The sequence below is a fragment of the Poecile atricapillus genome, chromosome Z, assembly GCF_030490865.1.
Source record: "Poecile atricapillus isolate bPoeAtr1 chromosome Z, bPoeAtr1.hap1, whole genome shotgun sequence".
Classification (NCBI taxonomy): Eukaryota; Metazoa; Chordata; class Aves; order Passeriformes; family Paridae; genus Poecile; species Poecile atricapillus.
In genome coordinates, this window is record NC_081289.1 from 83,453,041 (window position 1) to 83,473,271 (window position 20,231).

Sequence of the window (20,231 nt, forward strand, 5' to 3'; positions counted from 1 at the left end):
AATAACAACCCCTCCATTTTAAGTCTGTAATACACTGAAAAAAGCCTTGTACCAATTCTAAAAACATCAAAAAACCAGCATGGCACACATGAGGAAGAGCAGAATTGCAGCTGACCCACTAGTGAACTTTTCCGTAACAGAGATTGCCAGGTATACAGGCAACAGATCACAACTCAATGACTTGAGTAATAACATCTACATCCTAATCCAGCAGAGCTGCTTCAGTACATACCACACTGAAACACATGCTGGGACTCAGTGAAGTGCACTGAGCCTTGCCCATCAAGTTCCCCTCCGATGCGATGCTTTACAACCCAAGCCCTCTAAATTCTTTTCTTCTCTCCCGCACAAATGTGCTCCCACTTTCAAAACCAACCATGGCTACCCCCCAGAAGATTACATACATAAACAGAACAAGCCTACTTCAGAGGGAAAATAGGAAGACAAAGTAAATTACTCAAACTTGCAAAATGTTTTCTCAAGTGAATTCTTAGCTAAAAACATACTAAAAAATCAGCATAAACCTGTGTGATTTGTGGCCTTTCACTTCTAACCTGGCATCTATCAGGTGTCACTGGAAGTCATTACCATGCAACCAACAGTCATGGATTCATGACAGATGTGAGGAACCCTTAGGCTAGCACAAACCACAAAGTCTCTTTTGAAGACAATCAAAAGCCACATGTACCCCTCTTTCCCCATATGTGCATCCCTCACGACCAAAATACCAACAACCCTGTCAAATGGCTGGTGTTTGGTTAACACACGACAAAGAATAAAGTGCATGTGACACAACAAAGGATAAGGCGCATGAGATCGGCTGACATCACAACCACTCCCATGACAGAGGACAGATTACAAGACTTAGAAGAAATTATGAGGAAGCACAAGCTGTTAATCTAAGTTGTCCACTCTATTGCATACTCGTACACACTTGTAGCAAGTCTTGGGAGAAAAAAAGAAATGGACTAAGCTACAGATTAAATATATCCTTCTGGTGGACCACATCCATCTGGATGGATCTGAGATTTCCCCCATTATATTCCTCATTTACAGATATTCAAAACATGAACAGAATGCCATAATCACTATTACTACTCTTGCTACCACTTTTCACTGCTCCAAGGATTAAATATGAATGGAGACAGAACTATTCTCTTGAAGTTAAAAATGGCTACTTCCCATCATGAATTAGATGTGTTGGCAATGACACTTATTCAGTGGATAGGGGCTTTTGCCTCCAAAGATGCCAGCTTGTGACAAAACAGTCATTAAAACTCTGTCAGATCACTTTTCAATATTTTTTACAGAGAGTTCTCAAAGTAAATCTGAGTGAAGACAGTAAGAAAATCTAGTAGCAATAATTTTCATTGCATGTTTTTATGAGTGGCCAGATTTTTCAGAATAATAGAGCTAGTATATTTAAAATTAAGTAGGCTTTAGCCAACAAAATATAGCTGCAATGGCATTTTCCTTTTTGACTGACTTTCTGGAGTTTCCTTATATGACCTTATTATTATTATTATTATTATGACCATATATTAAGTCATATAATACAAAGGGTTAGTGCATTATTAGTGTCATTAGTAGTCTATTATTGCTCCAACAACATTCTGAGTTAGCTAAATTTTAACCTCAGTTTAATCTCCTTCATGAATACACATCACAGAAAAAATAAGCGGAAAAATAGAACTAAAATTATTAGTGATAGTTTTGATTTAGAAATCACTGAAGTCTGACCATCTCTACCCACCAAAGTACATCACTCAGCCATAAATTCCTATATTTGATGTGAAGAAAAATGAAAGGGTTTGTTTTCTTTCCTTTAGAGATGCAAAACTAATGTGACCTTAGGTTTATTTATCAACTCTCATCCTGTGACAGAACAGCACTTAAAATGTGTAACAGCTGAACATTACCAGTTCTCCTGAAAAATGCACATATGGACGTACAAAAATCAGACTTATTTATTATTTTTGTGAAGTTGTGTCTTTGACTGAACTTCAAACAGTACATCAAGTGATTCACCATCAGCTCCTCAGACCTCTGAAATTATTTTAACTATTAATTTATACCTGACATCTCTTGAATCTAAGTTTCTCAAAAATGGACCTTCCCTGGGCATAAAAAGGATACTACGTTCAAATAACTTATATTCAATATAAGAGATTAGACTCCTCAGCACTACTAGCATTTTCTAATCACTTCAAGACAGAGTACACAGGTTGGAAGTTTTGTAACTTCTCTTAAAAACAAACAACTATAAAACACTAGAATCAATCTCATGACAAGTAATGGAATTTGTTAGTTTATAAAATTTGTCTCCTCATTGGTAATAGGCACTTCAGTGCAAGAAGAGAAGATAAGCACAAGATGAGGGAAACAATCCCTATAACATAATAGGCAAAATGTCTACCATAATGTTTTCCTCTTCACACTGTAAGAGCAATAATGTTCAGTGAAACAAAAGCAAAAAGAACTCCAATTGACTACCCTACAGCACATGTCAAGTGGTGGGACTGACCTGAGGCTTGCTACTGTGGCTGTCACAGCCTTGGCTGAATGAGCTTTATTTTCACCCTGAGGTGACAAACCAGCCAATATGTACTAATGAGAAATGCAACGAACTTTTTGACATACTGCTCTTGGATAGACTTACCTAAGAACTGGGACAAACAAAAAAAACCAAAATCCCTCACCATCACCATTCTAGAACAAAAGATCCTAAAAACTGAATGGACCTTCTAAAGCCTCAGTTCATTGCAGGCTAAAAAAGGATTAAAAAATCAGAGAGAGAGAAAAATAAAATCAGTAGCATTTTAAAAATCCACATACTTCACTTGGATTATAGTGTGGGAGAACAATTCATTAAGATGGAACTGACATTATCTCTATGTAGTTTCTTGTGTTTTCTACTGAAAGCAATTTAATTCAACCTTCATACATAGCTGTGATATTCTGTATTTAGAGTTGACTGATCACAACTAGGATCCCATGGTCTTTTGAGAGAATTAAATGAAAGACAATAGGGATTTGTCATGAATGCAGTACATACTGTTGATGTGATTTGACCCAATGTTTTGTTGCATGGTCTTTGCTGACACCTGTTGGTTTATTTGTTTTCCTTTTTTTTCCTTTTAAAGAGAAGCATCTCTAATTTTAGAAACCACTTGACAATTATTTGGCTTTATTAACGGCATAATTACAAAGTCAATCTTATAAAAATTCTCAGGTTTTCTTAAAATATGCATATGTATGCATATATATATCAACACTAAGCAGATGATTCAGTCAAGCACCTTGCTCTACAAGCAATTAAACATCAGCAGAAAGCAAGACCCTTGTCTGGGTCTTGCTGAGACAAGAAACAAGCTGAGACAAGAAACACAATGATTAAAAGTTTGCAAAAGAAAGCAGGAAACTAAAGAGAGCTCAAAAGTTTAACAGTGGAAAAAATGTAACTGAAGATTATGAATACTATTTGATATTACAATCCTATCTATATAGCTACAACAATCTTGCCACTAAATTTTATAGTAGAGATGAGTTATGAAAAGGAATCTGGAAGAAAGACCTGTTTTGATTATTCCAACTATTATGGAAAAAAATATTGTTTAGGTGGTGAGGCAGTGCTATAGTTTCTAAAGGTTAAAAATCCATACCTAAACCAACTGACATATCAGATTAACATAATTAAAGCACACCAGCTTTTGTACTCACAGATAAAAAAGCCAGTGATGTGTCATGCATCATCTAATTCTGACACCTTTCATTGCTCAGCAAAAATGACCAGAAAATATTTATAGATAGAATGATTAATTTTATGTAAATTCAGAGTAGAACTCTATATAGCACCATTTCATAGCAAGATGTCTTTATCATTTTGCCTCTGTGCTCCAGAACACTAGTGGGTCAAAATAAACAAGACTCACTTAATTTCAGCTGAAAAGGACCCGTCTCCTCCAGGTTTAACAATCCCAGCTCCTTCAGAAGCTCCTCATAGGACTTCTGTTCACACTAAAAACCTTTAGGCATCCACATCCTCCCACAGACTTGTGAACATCTAAGTGGCACAGCTGGTCACTACCTACCTTCTCCTGGATTACAGGACATCCACTCTGCTCCCTGTCCCTGTCTACCAGCTCAGCAGGCCAGTTGTCCTGAGGATACCCAGTTTTACAGTTGAAGACTGAAACTAAATCGTGAAGTACACCAGCTTTTTCCTCATCTTTGGTGACTACTTTCACCCCCTAGCATTCAATAAAGAATGGAGGCTTCTTCTTTGGTCCTTTTTTTATTAATATATTTATAAAAACATTTATTATCCGTTACAGAAGTGGCCAGATTAACTTCTAACTGAGCTTCTGCCTCTCTGATTTTTCTTCTGCATGACCTAACAACATTCTTGAACACTTCCTGAGTTGCCCATCCTTTTTCAACCCTCTTTTTTATTCCCCTGCGTTCCTGTGAAAGCTCCTTGCTCAGCCAGGCCAGTCTTCTTCCCCACTGGCATCTCTTTTGGCACATAGGGATGGCCCAAGATTTATTTCTTAAAATATATCCACCTTCCTGGAGCACTTTGATTTTAAGAACTGCTTACCAGGGAACTTTCTGCATCAGTCCCTGGAAAAGGACAAAGTCCATCCTCTGGAAATAACAGAATAGAAATTTTGTTGAGGGTCCTCCTTACTCCACCAAGAATTGAAAACTTTTATCATTTTGTGGTTGCTGTGCCCAAGACGGGCATTTTGACCACCATGTCTCCCACCAGCTCCTCTCTGTTTGCAAGCAGCAGGTCTAGCACAGCCCCACCCCTGGCAGGCTCAGTCACCAGCTGTGACAAGAAGCTCTCCTCCATACACTCCAAGAACCTCCTAGACTGCCTCTTTCCCACTGTGTTGAGCTCCCAGCAGATGTCTGGCAGGTTAAATCTCCAGGAGCAAGAGCTGGTGATCTTGAAACATCCTCCAGCTGCTTATACAATAATCTCCTCATCCTGGTTGGGTGGTCTATCAGAGACTCCCACCAGGATGTCAGCCTTGTTGGCCTTTCCCTGATACTTACCCATGGCACTTGATCTTGTTGTCATTAATCTCAAGTTCCATGGTGTCCAGAGCTTCCCTGACGTATAGAGCCACCCCTCCAAGTCTTCTCCCTCTCCAGTCTCTTGTGAAGAGCTTGTAGCTGTCCAGTGCAGTGTGCTCCAGTCCTGTGAGTCATCCCTCCACGTTTCTGTGATGGCGACAATGTCATCGCTTTCCTGCTGTGCCATGGCTTCCTGCTGCTCCTTTGTCATCCACACTGCGTCCATCAGTGTATGTGCACTTCAGCTGGGCTGCTGATTTCACCCCTGACTTTGGCTTACCACCCTTGGGCTCATCTCTGGAGTGCCTGGTTTCATCCCCTTCCCCCTTCAAACCTGGTTTAAAGCCTTCTCAACCAGCCCTGCCGACTTGTGGGCTGGAATCCTTTTGGCCTTGTTAGACAGATGTAGCCCATCTGACTCAAGCAGGCCCGGTGCTGTAAAAATCACCCATAGTAGAAAAAACAAAATTCCTTTGATGGAACCAGCCCTTAAGCTACTCATTGGTAATGTGGGTTTTCCTATTCCTTTTATCATTCATCCCTGCTCCTGAAGGAACTAACAGAACCACGCCTGTGCTCCTGCCCCACCAATCAATCAATCAATCAATCAATCCAGAGCCCTGATGTCCTTTTTAATAACCCTGTGCCCTTTGTGTCAACATCATCACTGCCAATCTGGACAAGCAGTAGTGGGTAATAATCGGGGGGCTGAATTAGTTCAGGGAGTTCCTGCTGATATCCCATACCTGGGCCCCAGGAGGGCAGCAGACTTCCCTGTGGGATGGGTCTTGTTGACATACAGGGCCCTCAGTGCCCCTCAGAAAGGAGTGACCTACTACAACTACCCTTCTTTTATTCTTAATTTCCTGAGGTTGTGATCCATCTGACAGACAAGTGCACCTGGAAGACTCTCCAGACAGACTTTTTTGTTTACTGTCATCTGCCTGAGCCTCTGGACCCAGGGCCTCGTGCTTCTTCTGTAAGGGCACCCGGGAAGGTGCTGGGGGTCCGGAGGCAGTAGGCACCCATTTCCATTCTCCCCATCTCCTAGGTGTCCTCCTCCTGCCTGATGCTAAAAGGGACAGGGCTCCTCTGACTCCTGCTGAGCTCCTCTCAGGGTTGCAAGGCTGTAACTCCACCAGCCCATTTCTCTTTTGCTCTCTCTATGACTCTTTAGCCTTTCCACTCCTTGCTTAAGCCCTGCCGCCAGACAGAGCAGATCATTCACCTGCTCACACCACACACAGGTGCCTTTTGCACTGTCCTCTGGTACTCCCCCAGGCTCAGACACTCCCTGCAGCCAGGGGTCTGGACAGCTGTGTCCTTCCTGGGAGGCTCTGTTTGGTTTAGCACACTTTCGCTGGCAGCAGCAGCAATGGCTTTTGACCATTTGTAAACCATTGCTTGGAAAAAGAATAAGCATCCCACAAACAGCCAAAAGACACAACTCACCACCCAAAAGCGAGGCTGCACCCTTTGTGCTACTGCTGATGCCAGTAGGAACTGCCGGCAAACTGCTCTGCCACGCCCTCACTGACATGCCGTACCCATTTGTCCACTCCTGTTCACAGCACACCCTAGAGCCTCTTCTAAATCGCCTGCTAATGGCCTGGAGATCACCCTTGCTCGACTGAATGCTTCTTTTAATAGTCAGCCAAACAATTTTGGTTTTGGTGGGTAGAGAAGTGAGCATTGTATCTTCTACTCCTATTTCTGCTGCTGGCTAATGTGCCTTATTTTCCCGACACAGTATTCTTAAAATTATGACTTGTAATGAAGGATCAGATCATTTGCAATCCTGAATATTACAGATCACCCCAAAAATATGTTACTATGATCTAAGTTAGGATCTTTTCTGTTACTGAATGAAGCCTGTCCAACAAAATATTAAATGGCACTAAAAATGTGCATCAACCTTCACTTTCCACTCCTGGTCTCCTTATGATTTAATTAATTTGTGTTCATATTACCTATATTATCTCCAGGGTTACAGGCTATTTTATGTCAAAAATTGCTAATAGTTCATTTAATATTGCAGCTAAATAAATTCCACTTTCTAGTCTATCTGACAATATCCTCAGTTGGTTTCCTATGAACATGGAAAGGTAAGTCCGAGAAACTGAAACTAGAATACACTGAGCATTTCACCAAACAGTAATTCTTTAGAAGACAGCTGAAGAAAAATATATTTTAATTCTTAGGCCAACTGTGAACTGACATCATATTTGTCTTACAGCAAGATAACTGAATATCATCTTACAGATTTACTTTGCAATTACCCAGTCATATAGTATGTGTATAAAGGAAGATTTGTTGCAGAAAGAAATATTCATTATGTACTTCGTTAATTTGCAGTTTTAGCTTACTGATGGAGAACTGATAACAACTGAAGCCATGTACTTGCAACTCAGTATGCACCTTGATAACTTCCAGAAACTGAATTCAACTTACCTACTGTGAAGATTATTTGAATTTTATTTACCCACAGCCATATACATCTGGAAGAATTTTTTGCATACTAAACCACTGTGACCAAGAGTACTGAACTATGCTGATATCTGCAAGAATTTATCAGACCTTTTACTTCATGTTTAATCCTTATGTAGTCCTAGAAAAGTAGCATCCAATTGTCCCTGAAATTCCAAAAATACTTCAGGAAGAAGAGATGCGACACCTCTATAGTAGATATAGTATATAGATACAGATCAAAATTCAGGTTAAACAAGTGCTATGCTCCTGGCTGATAACTCTGAGTATAAGCTCACATTATCAAACAAGCTGTTTCCTTTTCTACTGCTATAAACTGATTTCATGGCACACCTCTTAAGGTGCACTTTTGCTAAACATGATATAATTGAGTAGCAGTACACATATTATCAGGATACTTTCAAGTGCATCATGAAACATGTCTTGAAAAATCAGTTGGTACAAGGTAGTATGCACTTTGAAACTGAAACCTTCATAGAATCACAGAATAAACTGAGTTGGAAAGGATCCATGAGGATCGAGTCCAGTTCCCATTCCTGCACAGCCCAAAGATTCACACCATGTACCCAAGAGTTTTGTCCAAATGCTTCTTGAACTTGGACTGCCTTGGTGCTGTGACCATTTCCCTGGGAGCCTGTTCAAGTGTCCAACCACCTCTGGGCAAAGCAATTTTTCCTCATCTTTAACCTGAACCTTCCTCAACACAGCTTCATGTTGCTTCCTAGCATCCCATCACTGGCAAAGAAGAATGAAGAGGTCAATTCTTGCCCCTCTGCTTCCCCTTATAAGGATGTTGAGGACATGACAAGGTCTTCCCTTAGTCTCCTCCAGGCCAAACAAATCAAATTATCTCAGCCACTTCTCATAAGGCTTCCCCTCCAGATGCTTCACCATCCTCATGGCCATCCTTTGGCTTGCTAATAGCTTAATGTCTTTTAGATATTATGGTGCCCAAAACAGCACGTAATACTCAAAGTGTGACCACCCCAATGCAGAGCAGAGCAGGACAATCCCCTCCCCCTCACTGATTGGCACTGCTGGGCCTGATGCCCCCAGCTGCCAGGGCACATTGTTTACTGATATGGAGCATGGCACTAACAAAAACCCCAAGTCCCTTTCCTCAGCACTGCTTCCCAGCCTCTTATTCCCTGATCTGTATGCACAACCAGGTTTGTCCCACTGAACTTGAATAGCAGAGAAATCTGGGAATAGGTGGCAGGGTCCATACCAACAGGAGCACCTAAAAGAAGCATGGCTTTGATATTTAAAGTGGATACACTTTAAATGAAACAAGCTCTCACTGAAGGATGAGCTTATTTCTTAAAGACTTGTATTTTTGAACCTGAAGTGTGCAGATCTTTACAATTTTTCTAGTAAAGAGATGGATTTCTAATTAGTCATTGGTTTGCTTTCCTAGCTGTTTTCCCTTGTGTGCTTACCCTCAGGTTAGAAACCACTATTCTAAAGGACACATACTAAAAGCTGCATAAGAACACTAGTCCTGACCAAACCTATAAACTCCCTGTAAAGTTTTAGAGGTAGGTTTTGAGATGTCCAGTTGTAAGGCCTTCTTAAATGTTTACTTGACTCAGAGCAGTAATTTGAAACTACTTTCCCAATAATTAAGGCTAAGGTCAAAACCTGACAGCATGTAGGAAGCACAGCTACCTGGTACCAGAAATGGAAAGAAGACAGTTGCACATGAAGAGCTTCTAGACTTCACAGAGTTAAATTTTCGTAACTTTGCAACTTAACAAATTATTTATATTAAGGACTGACACAACTGATACAGCTTTACTGACAATATCACTGCTCTCCTAAATGTTAATAAAAATATTCCCAGAAAAATGAAATTTATAGGTATCTTGCTGAAAAATACAGAAAACATCTCTATCATGCAAGCTTTCAGCCTTGTGAAAGAGAACAGGCTCTTCAGGAGTTCTGCAACTGAAAATAAACATATTTTAGAAAAGCTGTTTGATGAAAGCAGTAAATCTATATATGTTTTTCAAAAAACTCATGCTGAAAAAGTAGGAAAACACTTTGTCTTTCATGGAAAATTTTAAGATCACTAATGGAAACATGACCTAAATATTCACAAGAGAAAGGTGCAACAATTCTTTTCCTCACACATACTGATTGGTGTTCTGCCTAAGCACTACTTAAATATATCTTTATTCTGGTCATATAGTTGTCAAAAAACTATTTTCTTCACCACTCCTTGAACAGAAAACAAGTCAACTAGCTACCATTTTACTTCCTTGCTGTACAATCTCTGCTGATTTTGGAGTTTGATACTGTGCTCATTTCTTTTTAAACATAAACAGTTATTAAGTCAAATGATAATTCAACTTCATTCTGCTGTGCAATAAATTTTGGGTTTTTTCAAAACCACAAAAAAAAAAGAAAAAGAAAGAAATAGCTACATACAGGTAGATTAGCTGTAGCTTTAATTTCAGCTGCATGAAACTGGCTGGTACAGAAGTTTATTAAGAATTGAGAGTCTAAGTTTTGCATGTAAACCCAGAATGGCAAGAATGGTTCTAATTCAACTAAAGCTGCTGAAGGTTTTATACTTAAAAAGCTCATGATGAACTCATTGAAACACTCACCCTATTCCAATTTTTGTCTTCTTTTTAACAATTAGTACCATTCTTTGAATTGCAGCAACTTACAAGTGCTTTATAAACAACCATCTGCCTTATTGTATCTTTTCTGCTTTTCACTGTTTATCAATTTAAAAATGTAAAACACATTTATCAACAATGTAACAAACTCCCATCTGGGTTTATGAGATGCTCATCATTTCTTTGAAGAATCATGCTAACAATAATTATAAAACTATCTCTGAACCTTTCGAAAACTGTCATGTTACTCTGATGAACCAACCTACTGCCAATTGCTGCCTGCAAACTAGAAGAGTTCACTGAAGCACATCTGACATAACCATTCCACTAAAAAGTCTTCACAAACACCAGATTTTGAAAGCTGATTTAGCATATGCAAATGAAAATACTGCATGTAATGAAGATTCATATTTAAATTTTCATAGGTACTGTTAAGTAGTCCTGAATCCTAGCTGTCCATTTAGCTCACTCAGAAAAAAGAAATGCTGAAAATTAACACACTTAAAAGGCTCAGTTCTTCATAAAATTACTAAGACTGTACACATATATAATTAAAATATTTTTCAGCTGCCGCCAATAGCTTTCTCTATTATCAAAAACATTGATTCAAAAATGGGAAAAGTAAAAGGACTGGAACTTTCTAGAAATTTATTACTTAAGAGCTTAGGAACTACTATTAGAGAGAAATTTGGTAGCGTGCCCCAATTTTAGTTGCATTACCTAATTGTTTAAAGTCTTCTTTGCCATTTTTCTATTTCACACTTACCTAGCAAAAATTACAAATAATCAAACCAGTATGAAAAAAACCCTACAGCATATAGGGCATGGATTCCAAAAGTACTGCATTTATAATTGCCCTTGCTGTCCATAAAGTGATAAGGCTCATTTAGGCTCTTCCTTGAACTGGTAGATTCAAGATTCTCTGTTCCACATACATTCACGTGTAGATATGAGATCACATATTTTAAAGATCCTGGCTAATCTCTCTCTTCTGCTTATCTTTATATTTTTGTCCAAACACTGCAACTCTAATTTTTTTTGTGACATTGACTACACTGAAAAATGTTGCTAAAGCAAAAGACCTTCTGCAAAACTCATTAGTAGATGGGTGTCCTGGTCTGGCCAGGACAGTTAATTTTGCAGTAGCCTGGAGAAGGCGTGGCTGGGACCCAGAGGTTATTCTATACTACCTCACATCATTGCTAGGCCAGTGGGAGGGGACCCTCCTGCAGGGAAAAGGGGTCTCTCCTCTTTGTGGAACCATGGCTGCCATGGGGTCAGGTTGGGCCCCACAGTGAGCATTTTACATGTAAATCACTCTTTCTCTTTTGTACACTTTTTTTATTAATACTACTGCTGTTATTCTATATTAAAAAACACAAAAAACCCACAAAAAAACTACCCAAAAGTAACCAAAAAAGCCCTGTTATTTTTTGCCAGTCACTATTCAATTTCTTCAGTAAACTGTTATATTTTTTTTCACTTATATCTACTTATATTCATTTCTCCTTATTGGTTAAATTAAGGGGAGCTAACTCATTTTAGAGTGTCTCTCAAATTATCTTAAACCAAGACCTAAATCAGCCAAATATCTGCTTTCTATTACAACAAAACTGTTCTAAAACAAAACTTACTTATATATACTTACAAACACTGATAACTCAGTGTCATTTCATTCAAATCTGTTCCATGGGGTCTATTAGCAAGAAGCTGAATTACCCTCACCATCAGGGGCAGGTTATAACAGAGGGTATTTCAAAGACCCCAAACGGCCATTGGTGGGCTTTTGGGAGAGCTGCTGTGGAGACAGAGGAAATTAAATAGCTGAATACGTTGCCTGCTCTCTCAGAGGATCCTTCTGCTGAGGGCTGAAGAGCAACAGGTACCAAGCACTCCCATAGCACTGCACCATCGATAACACCACCAGCCAGGACTCTGAACCCCCAGCTGTGAGATGCATCCTGGACAGCCAGGGAGTGGCCAGCAAGGCTCACTCACTGTTTAGTAGTCCCACATGGCCAGTGTGTAAGTCCAGTGGAGACTATCATGGCCTGAAGGAAGTCACTCCACCAAGCACTGCTGTGCTGGACATGCTGGAACTTCAGTAAGGACTGGAGTCCAGGCCAGCAAAGTGCTGCCACCACTGACATTGCAAGTGTGCTCTTCTCCATGCCTAAGAGTAGGCCACAGTTTGCTGTCACCTAGAAGGGCACTAAGTACACCTGGAACTGGCTGTGCAAGGGGTGTAAACCCAGGCCCACTACTTGCCTTGGACTAATCCAGACTGCACTGGAAAAGGGTGAGGCTCCAGAACACTTGCATTGATGACATCATCACATGGGAGAATATAGCAGAGAAAGTTTGTAAGAAAGAGGAGAATGTAATCCAAATCATTCTGAAGGCTGTTTTTGCTTGTGAAGCAAGGTAAGGCCAAGGGACCTGTCCAGGAAATTCATTTTTTGGGAGTGAAATGGCAAGACAGACATCATTGCATTTCAATGGACATGGTCAACCAAGTAACAGCTATGTCCCTGCCAACCAGCAAAGAAGGAAACACATACTTTCTTAGATGCTGCTGGTTTTTGGAGGATGCGTATTCCAGATTACAGTCAGATTGTAAATCATCTCTATCATGTGCCATGGAGGAAGGACGATTTTAAGTGGTGTCCTGAATTACAAGCTTTTGAACAAATCAAACAAGAGATTGTTGATGCAGTAGCACAGGAGCCAGTCAGAAGAGGTGAGGATGTGAAAAATGTGGTCTACAATGCAGCAAGGAAGAACAGTCCTTCCTGGAGTCTGTGGAAAAGTACCTGAGGAGACTAGAGGATGAAACCTGGGGTTCTACAGTCAGGGATACAAAGGATCTGAGGCCCACTACAACACTACTGAAAAAGATCCTGGCATCTTATGAAGGGGTTTGAACTGCTTCCAAAGTGATGGGCACCAAAGCACAGCTCCTGCTGGCACCCTGATTGCCAGTGCTGGGCAAGATGCTCAAAAGAAAAGTCCTTTCCACACATCATGCCACTGATACTATATTGAGTAATTGGATCACTCTGATCACATGGAAAGCTTGAGCAGCAAATGCCAGCTGCTCAGGGATCTTGGAATTCCTCATGCATTAGCCCAAAGGCAAAAAATGTGGATTATTATCAGAAGAAGAGGAGGAGGAAGTTCCACATGCTGACAAGGCCCCACCTTGTGAAATGAAATGAAAAGCAATATGGTCGCTCCACTGATGGCTCCTGCTGTATGGTTGGGCTACACTGAAAACAGAAAGCAGCTGTACAGAGTCCTACATGGAGAGTCACAGAAGCTATGGAGGGACAAGGTGCATCAAAGTCAGGTTGCAGAGCTGAAAGCCATCCAGCTGGCTTTAGATATCACTGAATGAGAGAAATGGCCAGTGCTCTACCTCTACATTGGCTTGTGGATGACAGTAAATGCACTGGGGGAGTGGCTGGACCAATGGAAAAAGACCAGCTAATAGGTGAACAGAGGTGAACCCACCTGGGCTGCTGAACTGTGGTGAGGCATCACCACCCAGGTTGAGAAGCTGCCTGTAAAAGTATTTGGAGTAGATGCACAACACATACCCAGGAATGGGGCTACTGAAAAGCATTCCAATAATGGACAAGTGGATTGGCTGCCAAGATTAAACTGTCTTAGGACTGGCAGCATAAGGGTGAATTATTGCTGGTCCGTGGGCCTATGATGCCTCAGGCCATCAGGAAAGAAATATAACAACACAAATGGGCTTGTGGCTTAACTATGGGGTGGATTTAACAATGGACACTATTCCCAGGTGATCCATAACTGAAACATGCACTGTGATCAAGCAGGCCAAGCAGGTACAGCCCCTGTGGTGTGGTGAACAATGGCCAAAATACATATAGAGAGAGGTTTGGCAGGTTAACTACATTGCACTCATGCAAACCCACCAAGGCAGGCTCTGAGTGCTGACAGAGGTATAAAGAACTGCTGGATGGCTGGAGATGTACCCCGTGCCTCACACCACTGCCTGGAACACCATCTTGAGCTTCGAAAAGGAAGTCCTTTGACAACATGGCACCCCAGAAAAAATAGAGCCGTACTGATGCCAAGATGATTTTTTTCCTTTTCTTTTATATACCTTTTATGTAACTTTTATGTATCCTCAGTATTCTTGGCATGCACACTTGTAATTCCTTAAGTCAGATAACTTAGCATAGTCCTAATATTCTTTTAGGCCAGACGACCAAAGATTACCTAGAGGCCTTATAGTAGGAGGTTGGGAAACCATATGATATCTTGGGAAAACAAAGTCTTCTCTAGAACATACCCTGTAAACTAGAAATTTGGTCCATCCAGGGGGGAATTCCTCAAATGGGGGTATATCAGGCCATTCATCCAGGCATGCCATTGGGGCATCTTTGTTAGACCTGCTAATTTGTAAGGTCTATAAATTGTACAGGCGATCCATTGTGTCTGCATTGCAGCACAGCCCTCTTTGACAAAGTGGTGCACCAATAAGGATCCTTATTAAAACACTGAAGTAAAACCCCTTATTCCTTAATTGTGTCTGGCTCTCAGTTTTTTAAGACCAGGAAAAAGGCATCACTACAATAGGATTGCTTTCAAAAATAGCGACATGGACACCAGGGCCAGAGAGCAAGGTACTGAGTGGGTCTCTTATTCCCTGCTACACACCAACCTCTGGGAAAAGTGAATGAAACAATGGACTGTTAAAACCACACTGAAAGCAATGACTGGTGGGACCTTCAAACACTGGGATCTCCATTTATTTGTAACTACCTGGTTAGCTAACACTACAGGCTCCAGTCTAGCTGGCCCTGCCCAATCAAAACCTCCACGTACCACAGAAGGGACAGAGTTACCACTGTGCATATGAGGAGTCCATTAGAGGCAACAGTTTGGATTAGTCCTGCCTCCAACAAAGTGGAGCAGCATCAAACCCATCAGTGAGATTGTTTTTGTTTAAGGACCTGAGTGCATTTCATAGGTAATTCAGATGGATGGGGAAATGTGATGTGTACCTCAAGGAGGAGTGCAATTCTAGTATTTTTGTGGCATTGACACCACTGTACAATTTTGCTGAAACAAAAAGCCTTCTGCAATGTTCATTAGTGGTGGATGGGTCAGATAGGTGTCCTGATTCTGGCCAGGACAGGGTTCATTTTCACAGTAGCCAGAGTGGGGGCATTGCTAGGTCCCAGAGGTTATTCTGTACCTCCCTGTTATTTTCCACAGTTAGGGAAGGGTTCACTTCTGGGGCGAGGCACTCTGGCTGTATGGGTCAGACCTTCATGGGAAGCTTTTTGCATGAAAATCACTCTTGCTTTTGTACACTCTTACTATTAATATTTCTGCTGTTTCTGTTAGTTTTCTATCTCATTGCTGTTTCCAGCAAATTGTTCTTATCTCAACCCATAATCTTGACTTTTTTTGCCCCCAATTCTCCTCTCCATCCTATCAGGGGAAGGAAGTGAGGGAGGGGGGAGGAAGGAAGCAGCACACTGATTGCAGTGCCTCAGTGGAAGCACTGAACTGGTGAGTACCACTCCTAAACCACCAAAACGGGGCATAACTTAAAGAGAAATAGCACTATCAAGGGAGATGACACAAAGCAGAAATTAACCACTTCTAGAAATAAGGATGTGAGAGATATTTTAATTAAATGCTTTCACTCTCCTGCTGAAACAGGACTTAAGAGTTTTAGTGAGCCCTTTTGCTACCTCCATGGAAGTTCACCCTTATTTGACTGTAACACAAGACACTGAAAAGATTCACATATGCTCCACAGACACCTGTTAAGTATATGGCACCTCATCTCTGAACAGAAAAACCTCTTCAACAGCCCAAGCCAAGCAGGCATTCCATAAAGGCAAATGTTCATTAATCCAATGATACATTACATCACAACAAATTTATTTCATTGACTCAATAAGAAGAATTTTTCCAATCACTGAATAACCAACAGCAAATACATTATAAGAAGTCATGATACACAAAAAATTTTTCTTCATTGACAGTGTGCAGCATCTACTTTATATTATATTAAAGCAATGCTAGCCAGAGAAAATCGGGAATGTTCAACGATAAACTGCAAAGAAACTGAAACTACGACTGTAAGGATTTCTACTAATCATCTGCACATTTTATTTGAAACTTGATCCTGCAGCCCTTATTCACAAGATCAGACCTATTGAGTTTATTCACATGAGCTTTGGCTGCAAGATTGGACCTTAAGTACTATCAGGTGCACGTGCAGCCTATCATCAGATTTTGGGTTATTCATGCAAGAAGCTACCCTTTCAAATGCAGACTACTTAATGCTTCCTTCTTCATTAACTTACATGTCCTCTTCTGCTGCTCTATGCTTTCATCTGTGCTATGTAAATAGCCTCTCAGTCATCAAAACAAATAATGATCTTTGCAACCAAGGAGGAAATTAGTAGCAGGTGAACGCTTATTTTTTATATCATGTTGAGACCAAGCTGTTCTTTAACTTAAAGGAGATCTGGAAAAAAAAATCCAATTTTACTACTTAGCCATCTTAATGATGGGTTGTCAAGGTCATAATTCTACATATTTTATCCCACTCACACTACCCAAATATTAACCTTGATGGCAATCTACTTTATGATGAGCTGGACCTAATACTGTGAACATGCTTTAAAGCAGTTTATTTAGTGGAATAAGACTTCTCTGATGACATAAATAAACTGCATCTTATCACACATGAAACCAGGAATTTCTGTTTTAAATATTATATTTCTTTGCTTTACATATATGTTCTACATAAATACAAAATACTATACTATGGTGACTGTAAAAAAAAAAAAATCTAAGTTCTTCTGCTACCTGCCTACAGACTTCTGCAGCTCAGATAGGCTGCAATTACAAGACATAGCATTAACTTGAAGGATCACAGCAAAGACATTTATGTCATGGTCCACATAATAATCTACATATTTGCAAGTCCTCTTTGAATTTTGCAAGACATTGGTAGAGAAGCAAACTGTCACTACAAGTAGAAGTCTCTTCATCAGTGATGGCATTCCTAAAAATATTAATGCCAGTGTTCAATGGCCTCCAAGTAATCAATAAATTATACCTGACTTTAGGCTGTAAGTTATATGCAAAGCAACAGAAAATCTGCCTTCTGATGCTGGGAATACTCTGGATACTACATGAGTATGGAAGGAGAAAAATCAACATACACTTTTTCATACACAAATCTCATTATCAACACAACCTGTGCGACTGACAAAATCAAAGGTAAGGTCCCAGTAACAGGTATTAGTAGTACTTTCTTTGTAATTCCAGCTAATTTCAATGTAATGATGAGTCAGGGTCTGAAGCTGACTGTTGGCAATTTCAGTAGTTATAACATCAATTGCAAGTGCAGCACAAATAATAAGCACACACATCCACTAAAAAGGAGACACATATCATGTCAGTCTAATCTGGAGTTTAATCTTGAATCCAAATCTCTGTAACTCAAAGCTTGAAAAAAAAATTTAAAATGAGACGTTGAAATGGAATGGTATGTCTGCAACAACTCAACTGTTGCCACAAAATTTTTCTCAATCATAATTCAAACTTGCCACATGGTTTAATTGTCAGCTTGAAGCAGCTGCAACACTATGTTCTATGCACTTCTGTTGCCATTTTAATTTTTAAAAAGCAAATGGAGAGGCTCTCTATAAAATTCAATGCCATAATAGCAATGACTGAACCAGAATCACAAAATTCTGAACAGTTCACTAAATTGTCAATTAACAACACATATCAAAAGGCAGCAGAAAAAAATTGTGTGCCTGAAATACCTGATCAGTGAATGAAGAATAAAGAGATGTAAGGAGAAGAGATGCAGGCAAACCTTTTTGATACTGGAAGAATCAATTTCCACACAACCAGAAAAATTGCAGAACATCATAGATAGTGTATTCCTGACTTTTTATTGGCAAAAAAACCCCATGGATAACCAAACTGAAATTTATTAATGCTCCAAGAAAGAGAGAATGATGCTGGTACCATAATGCCAGGGAGTACCTTCACTTCTTAAAATCAGTAAAACATACTGAAAACATCCCACAACATATATATATGTGCACAGTAAAAAATGTTGTCTTGTGCAGAATGTATATATCCTTTAAAAATTAGAAAAGCAGCATGCAATGACTGAGCTAACAATGGAAACACTGAATACATAAAACAATTTTGTTCAGTGATACAAGTATAGCTACTTCATCATCTCACTGGATGACCAGCTATATACCTGAACCCTAAATGCACATTAAAGAACTACAACCAAAGGATGATGTTTCAAAGCAAAGCCCTAAGGCCAGATTTTACTACATCACTTTACAAATCATTTGAGTGACTGCTTCTTAAGCTACCACAGTTTGCTAAACATATCCTCACCTTTGACTACAAAACAACTAACTGGAGAGTGATATACCACTCCAGTATTATTCAATGTTTACACTCACTAATTTATGGCACAAAACGAGATTTTTGTTATGTGAATAAATGCCAAGGATCAGCATCTCCTGTGTTCCCAAATAACTACATCAAAATCAGACAATGGAACATCTATAAACTTGTGGCTTGTTGGAACAACTATGCGGAACTGAGCATCTGGCAGAAATAGACTGAAACACAGATGAGCTTTTTTTCTCCATGATGTGACTAAGGTTGAAGAAAATACTGCACTGTGTAATATTCTGACTTACATAAGAAGATAATATACTGAAGTCAAACAGTCATCTAAATCACACCCTAAGCTACATAGCAAACAATAGAAATTATTGTTAGAGCATTAATATGCAGTAAATCCTGAAATATCTTCCGTTAAATGACTGAAGCCTCACTAAAACTTTATTAATGTATGCAAAAGTATCACTTCCACATGGAAACAAAACCAAACCCACAGCAGGTGAACACACACACACACGTCCACGTACATACCTACATATACATACACATATATATACACACACATAGATATATATACACATGAACGCACACACACAAATTATGTACCTCTCCAAGAGCTTCATAGCGCTTTTGGTTCCATCTATGCAAATCTTCACGATAATTAAAAACAAATGGCTCCCCAGTTTTAATGTGCCTTAATTGTCCTTCTGTAAAAGAAATAAAATCATTAGCGTTAATATACTTCTTCATTAAAAGACACATTCAATTGCTAAAAATTTTAATACAAGCCTACATCTAAAAATCAAGCTATTACAAATACCTCCTCATTTTAAGTTATAGGCTTTTTAACAGAAAACAATTGTAGCATAACAAATTGCATTCCCCTTTTATGGTATGTACTGCTAGATTAAGCTAAACACAAATTATGACAGTGAAATTGCATGCAGATATCAAATGCCAAACTGCTTCACAAGACATATAAATATGTCTCAACTGCTATGAACTAACAGTAAAATGCAAACATCATAAGTTAGTATTTGATCTGCAGGTGATCAAATTGTAGCTTCAAATCCTCTATCTCAAAACTAACTGCATTGTAAAGAAATGCAAATACAAAAGGGGCTGGAAGCAAGGGAAAGATTTATCTTCAAGCTTAACAACTTTCTAAGCTAATCTGGAAAGAACCATGTCCACAGTTAGGGAAAATACTTAACTCCAAGGTACAGTGAAGTCAAGTACAATCTCCTAGATTTAGAGTACACTCAGAGTACAACAGTAGAATAAAGCAGACTGCTTGTTCAGAACAAAACCACATACACTCTTACATTCCATTGTAACTTTCTGTAGCTGGCCTTGTTTATAGCCAAAGTTAACAGCATACCCAACCACTGATGAAGACAGACTGCATTAAAATGAGAATAATAAAATGGCAACCAGTAGGAAGCCAACTACAAAAACAAGAATTTTACCAACAATGTTTCAGCCTACCAGACAAAACACAAATTATGATCTCAGAGCATTACAAAACTGCAATAGATCAGTAAAACATTAAAAACAGGGATATGTGCAAGGAAGCTGAATGCT

At 39.5% G+C, this 20,231-nt stretch overlaps 1 protein-coding gene across 3 annotated transcripts in view; it reads right to left on the reverse strand.

Annotated features, from left to right (window-relative positions):
- FAM172A (family with sequence similarity 172 member A) overlaps positions 1-20,231 on the reverse strand; it is a 256,713-nt gene that overhangs the window by 208,929 nt on the left and 27,553 nt on the right. For all 3 annotated transcript variants that reach the window (XM_058826615.1, XM_058826614.1, XM_058826613.1), the window contains exon 4: positions 19,254-19,354. In XM_058826615.1, coding sequence (XP_058682598.1) covers positions 19,254-19,354 — 101 coding nt within the window. The remainder of the gene's footprint in view (positions 1-19,253; positions 19,355-20,231) is intronic.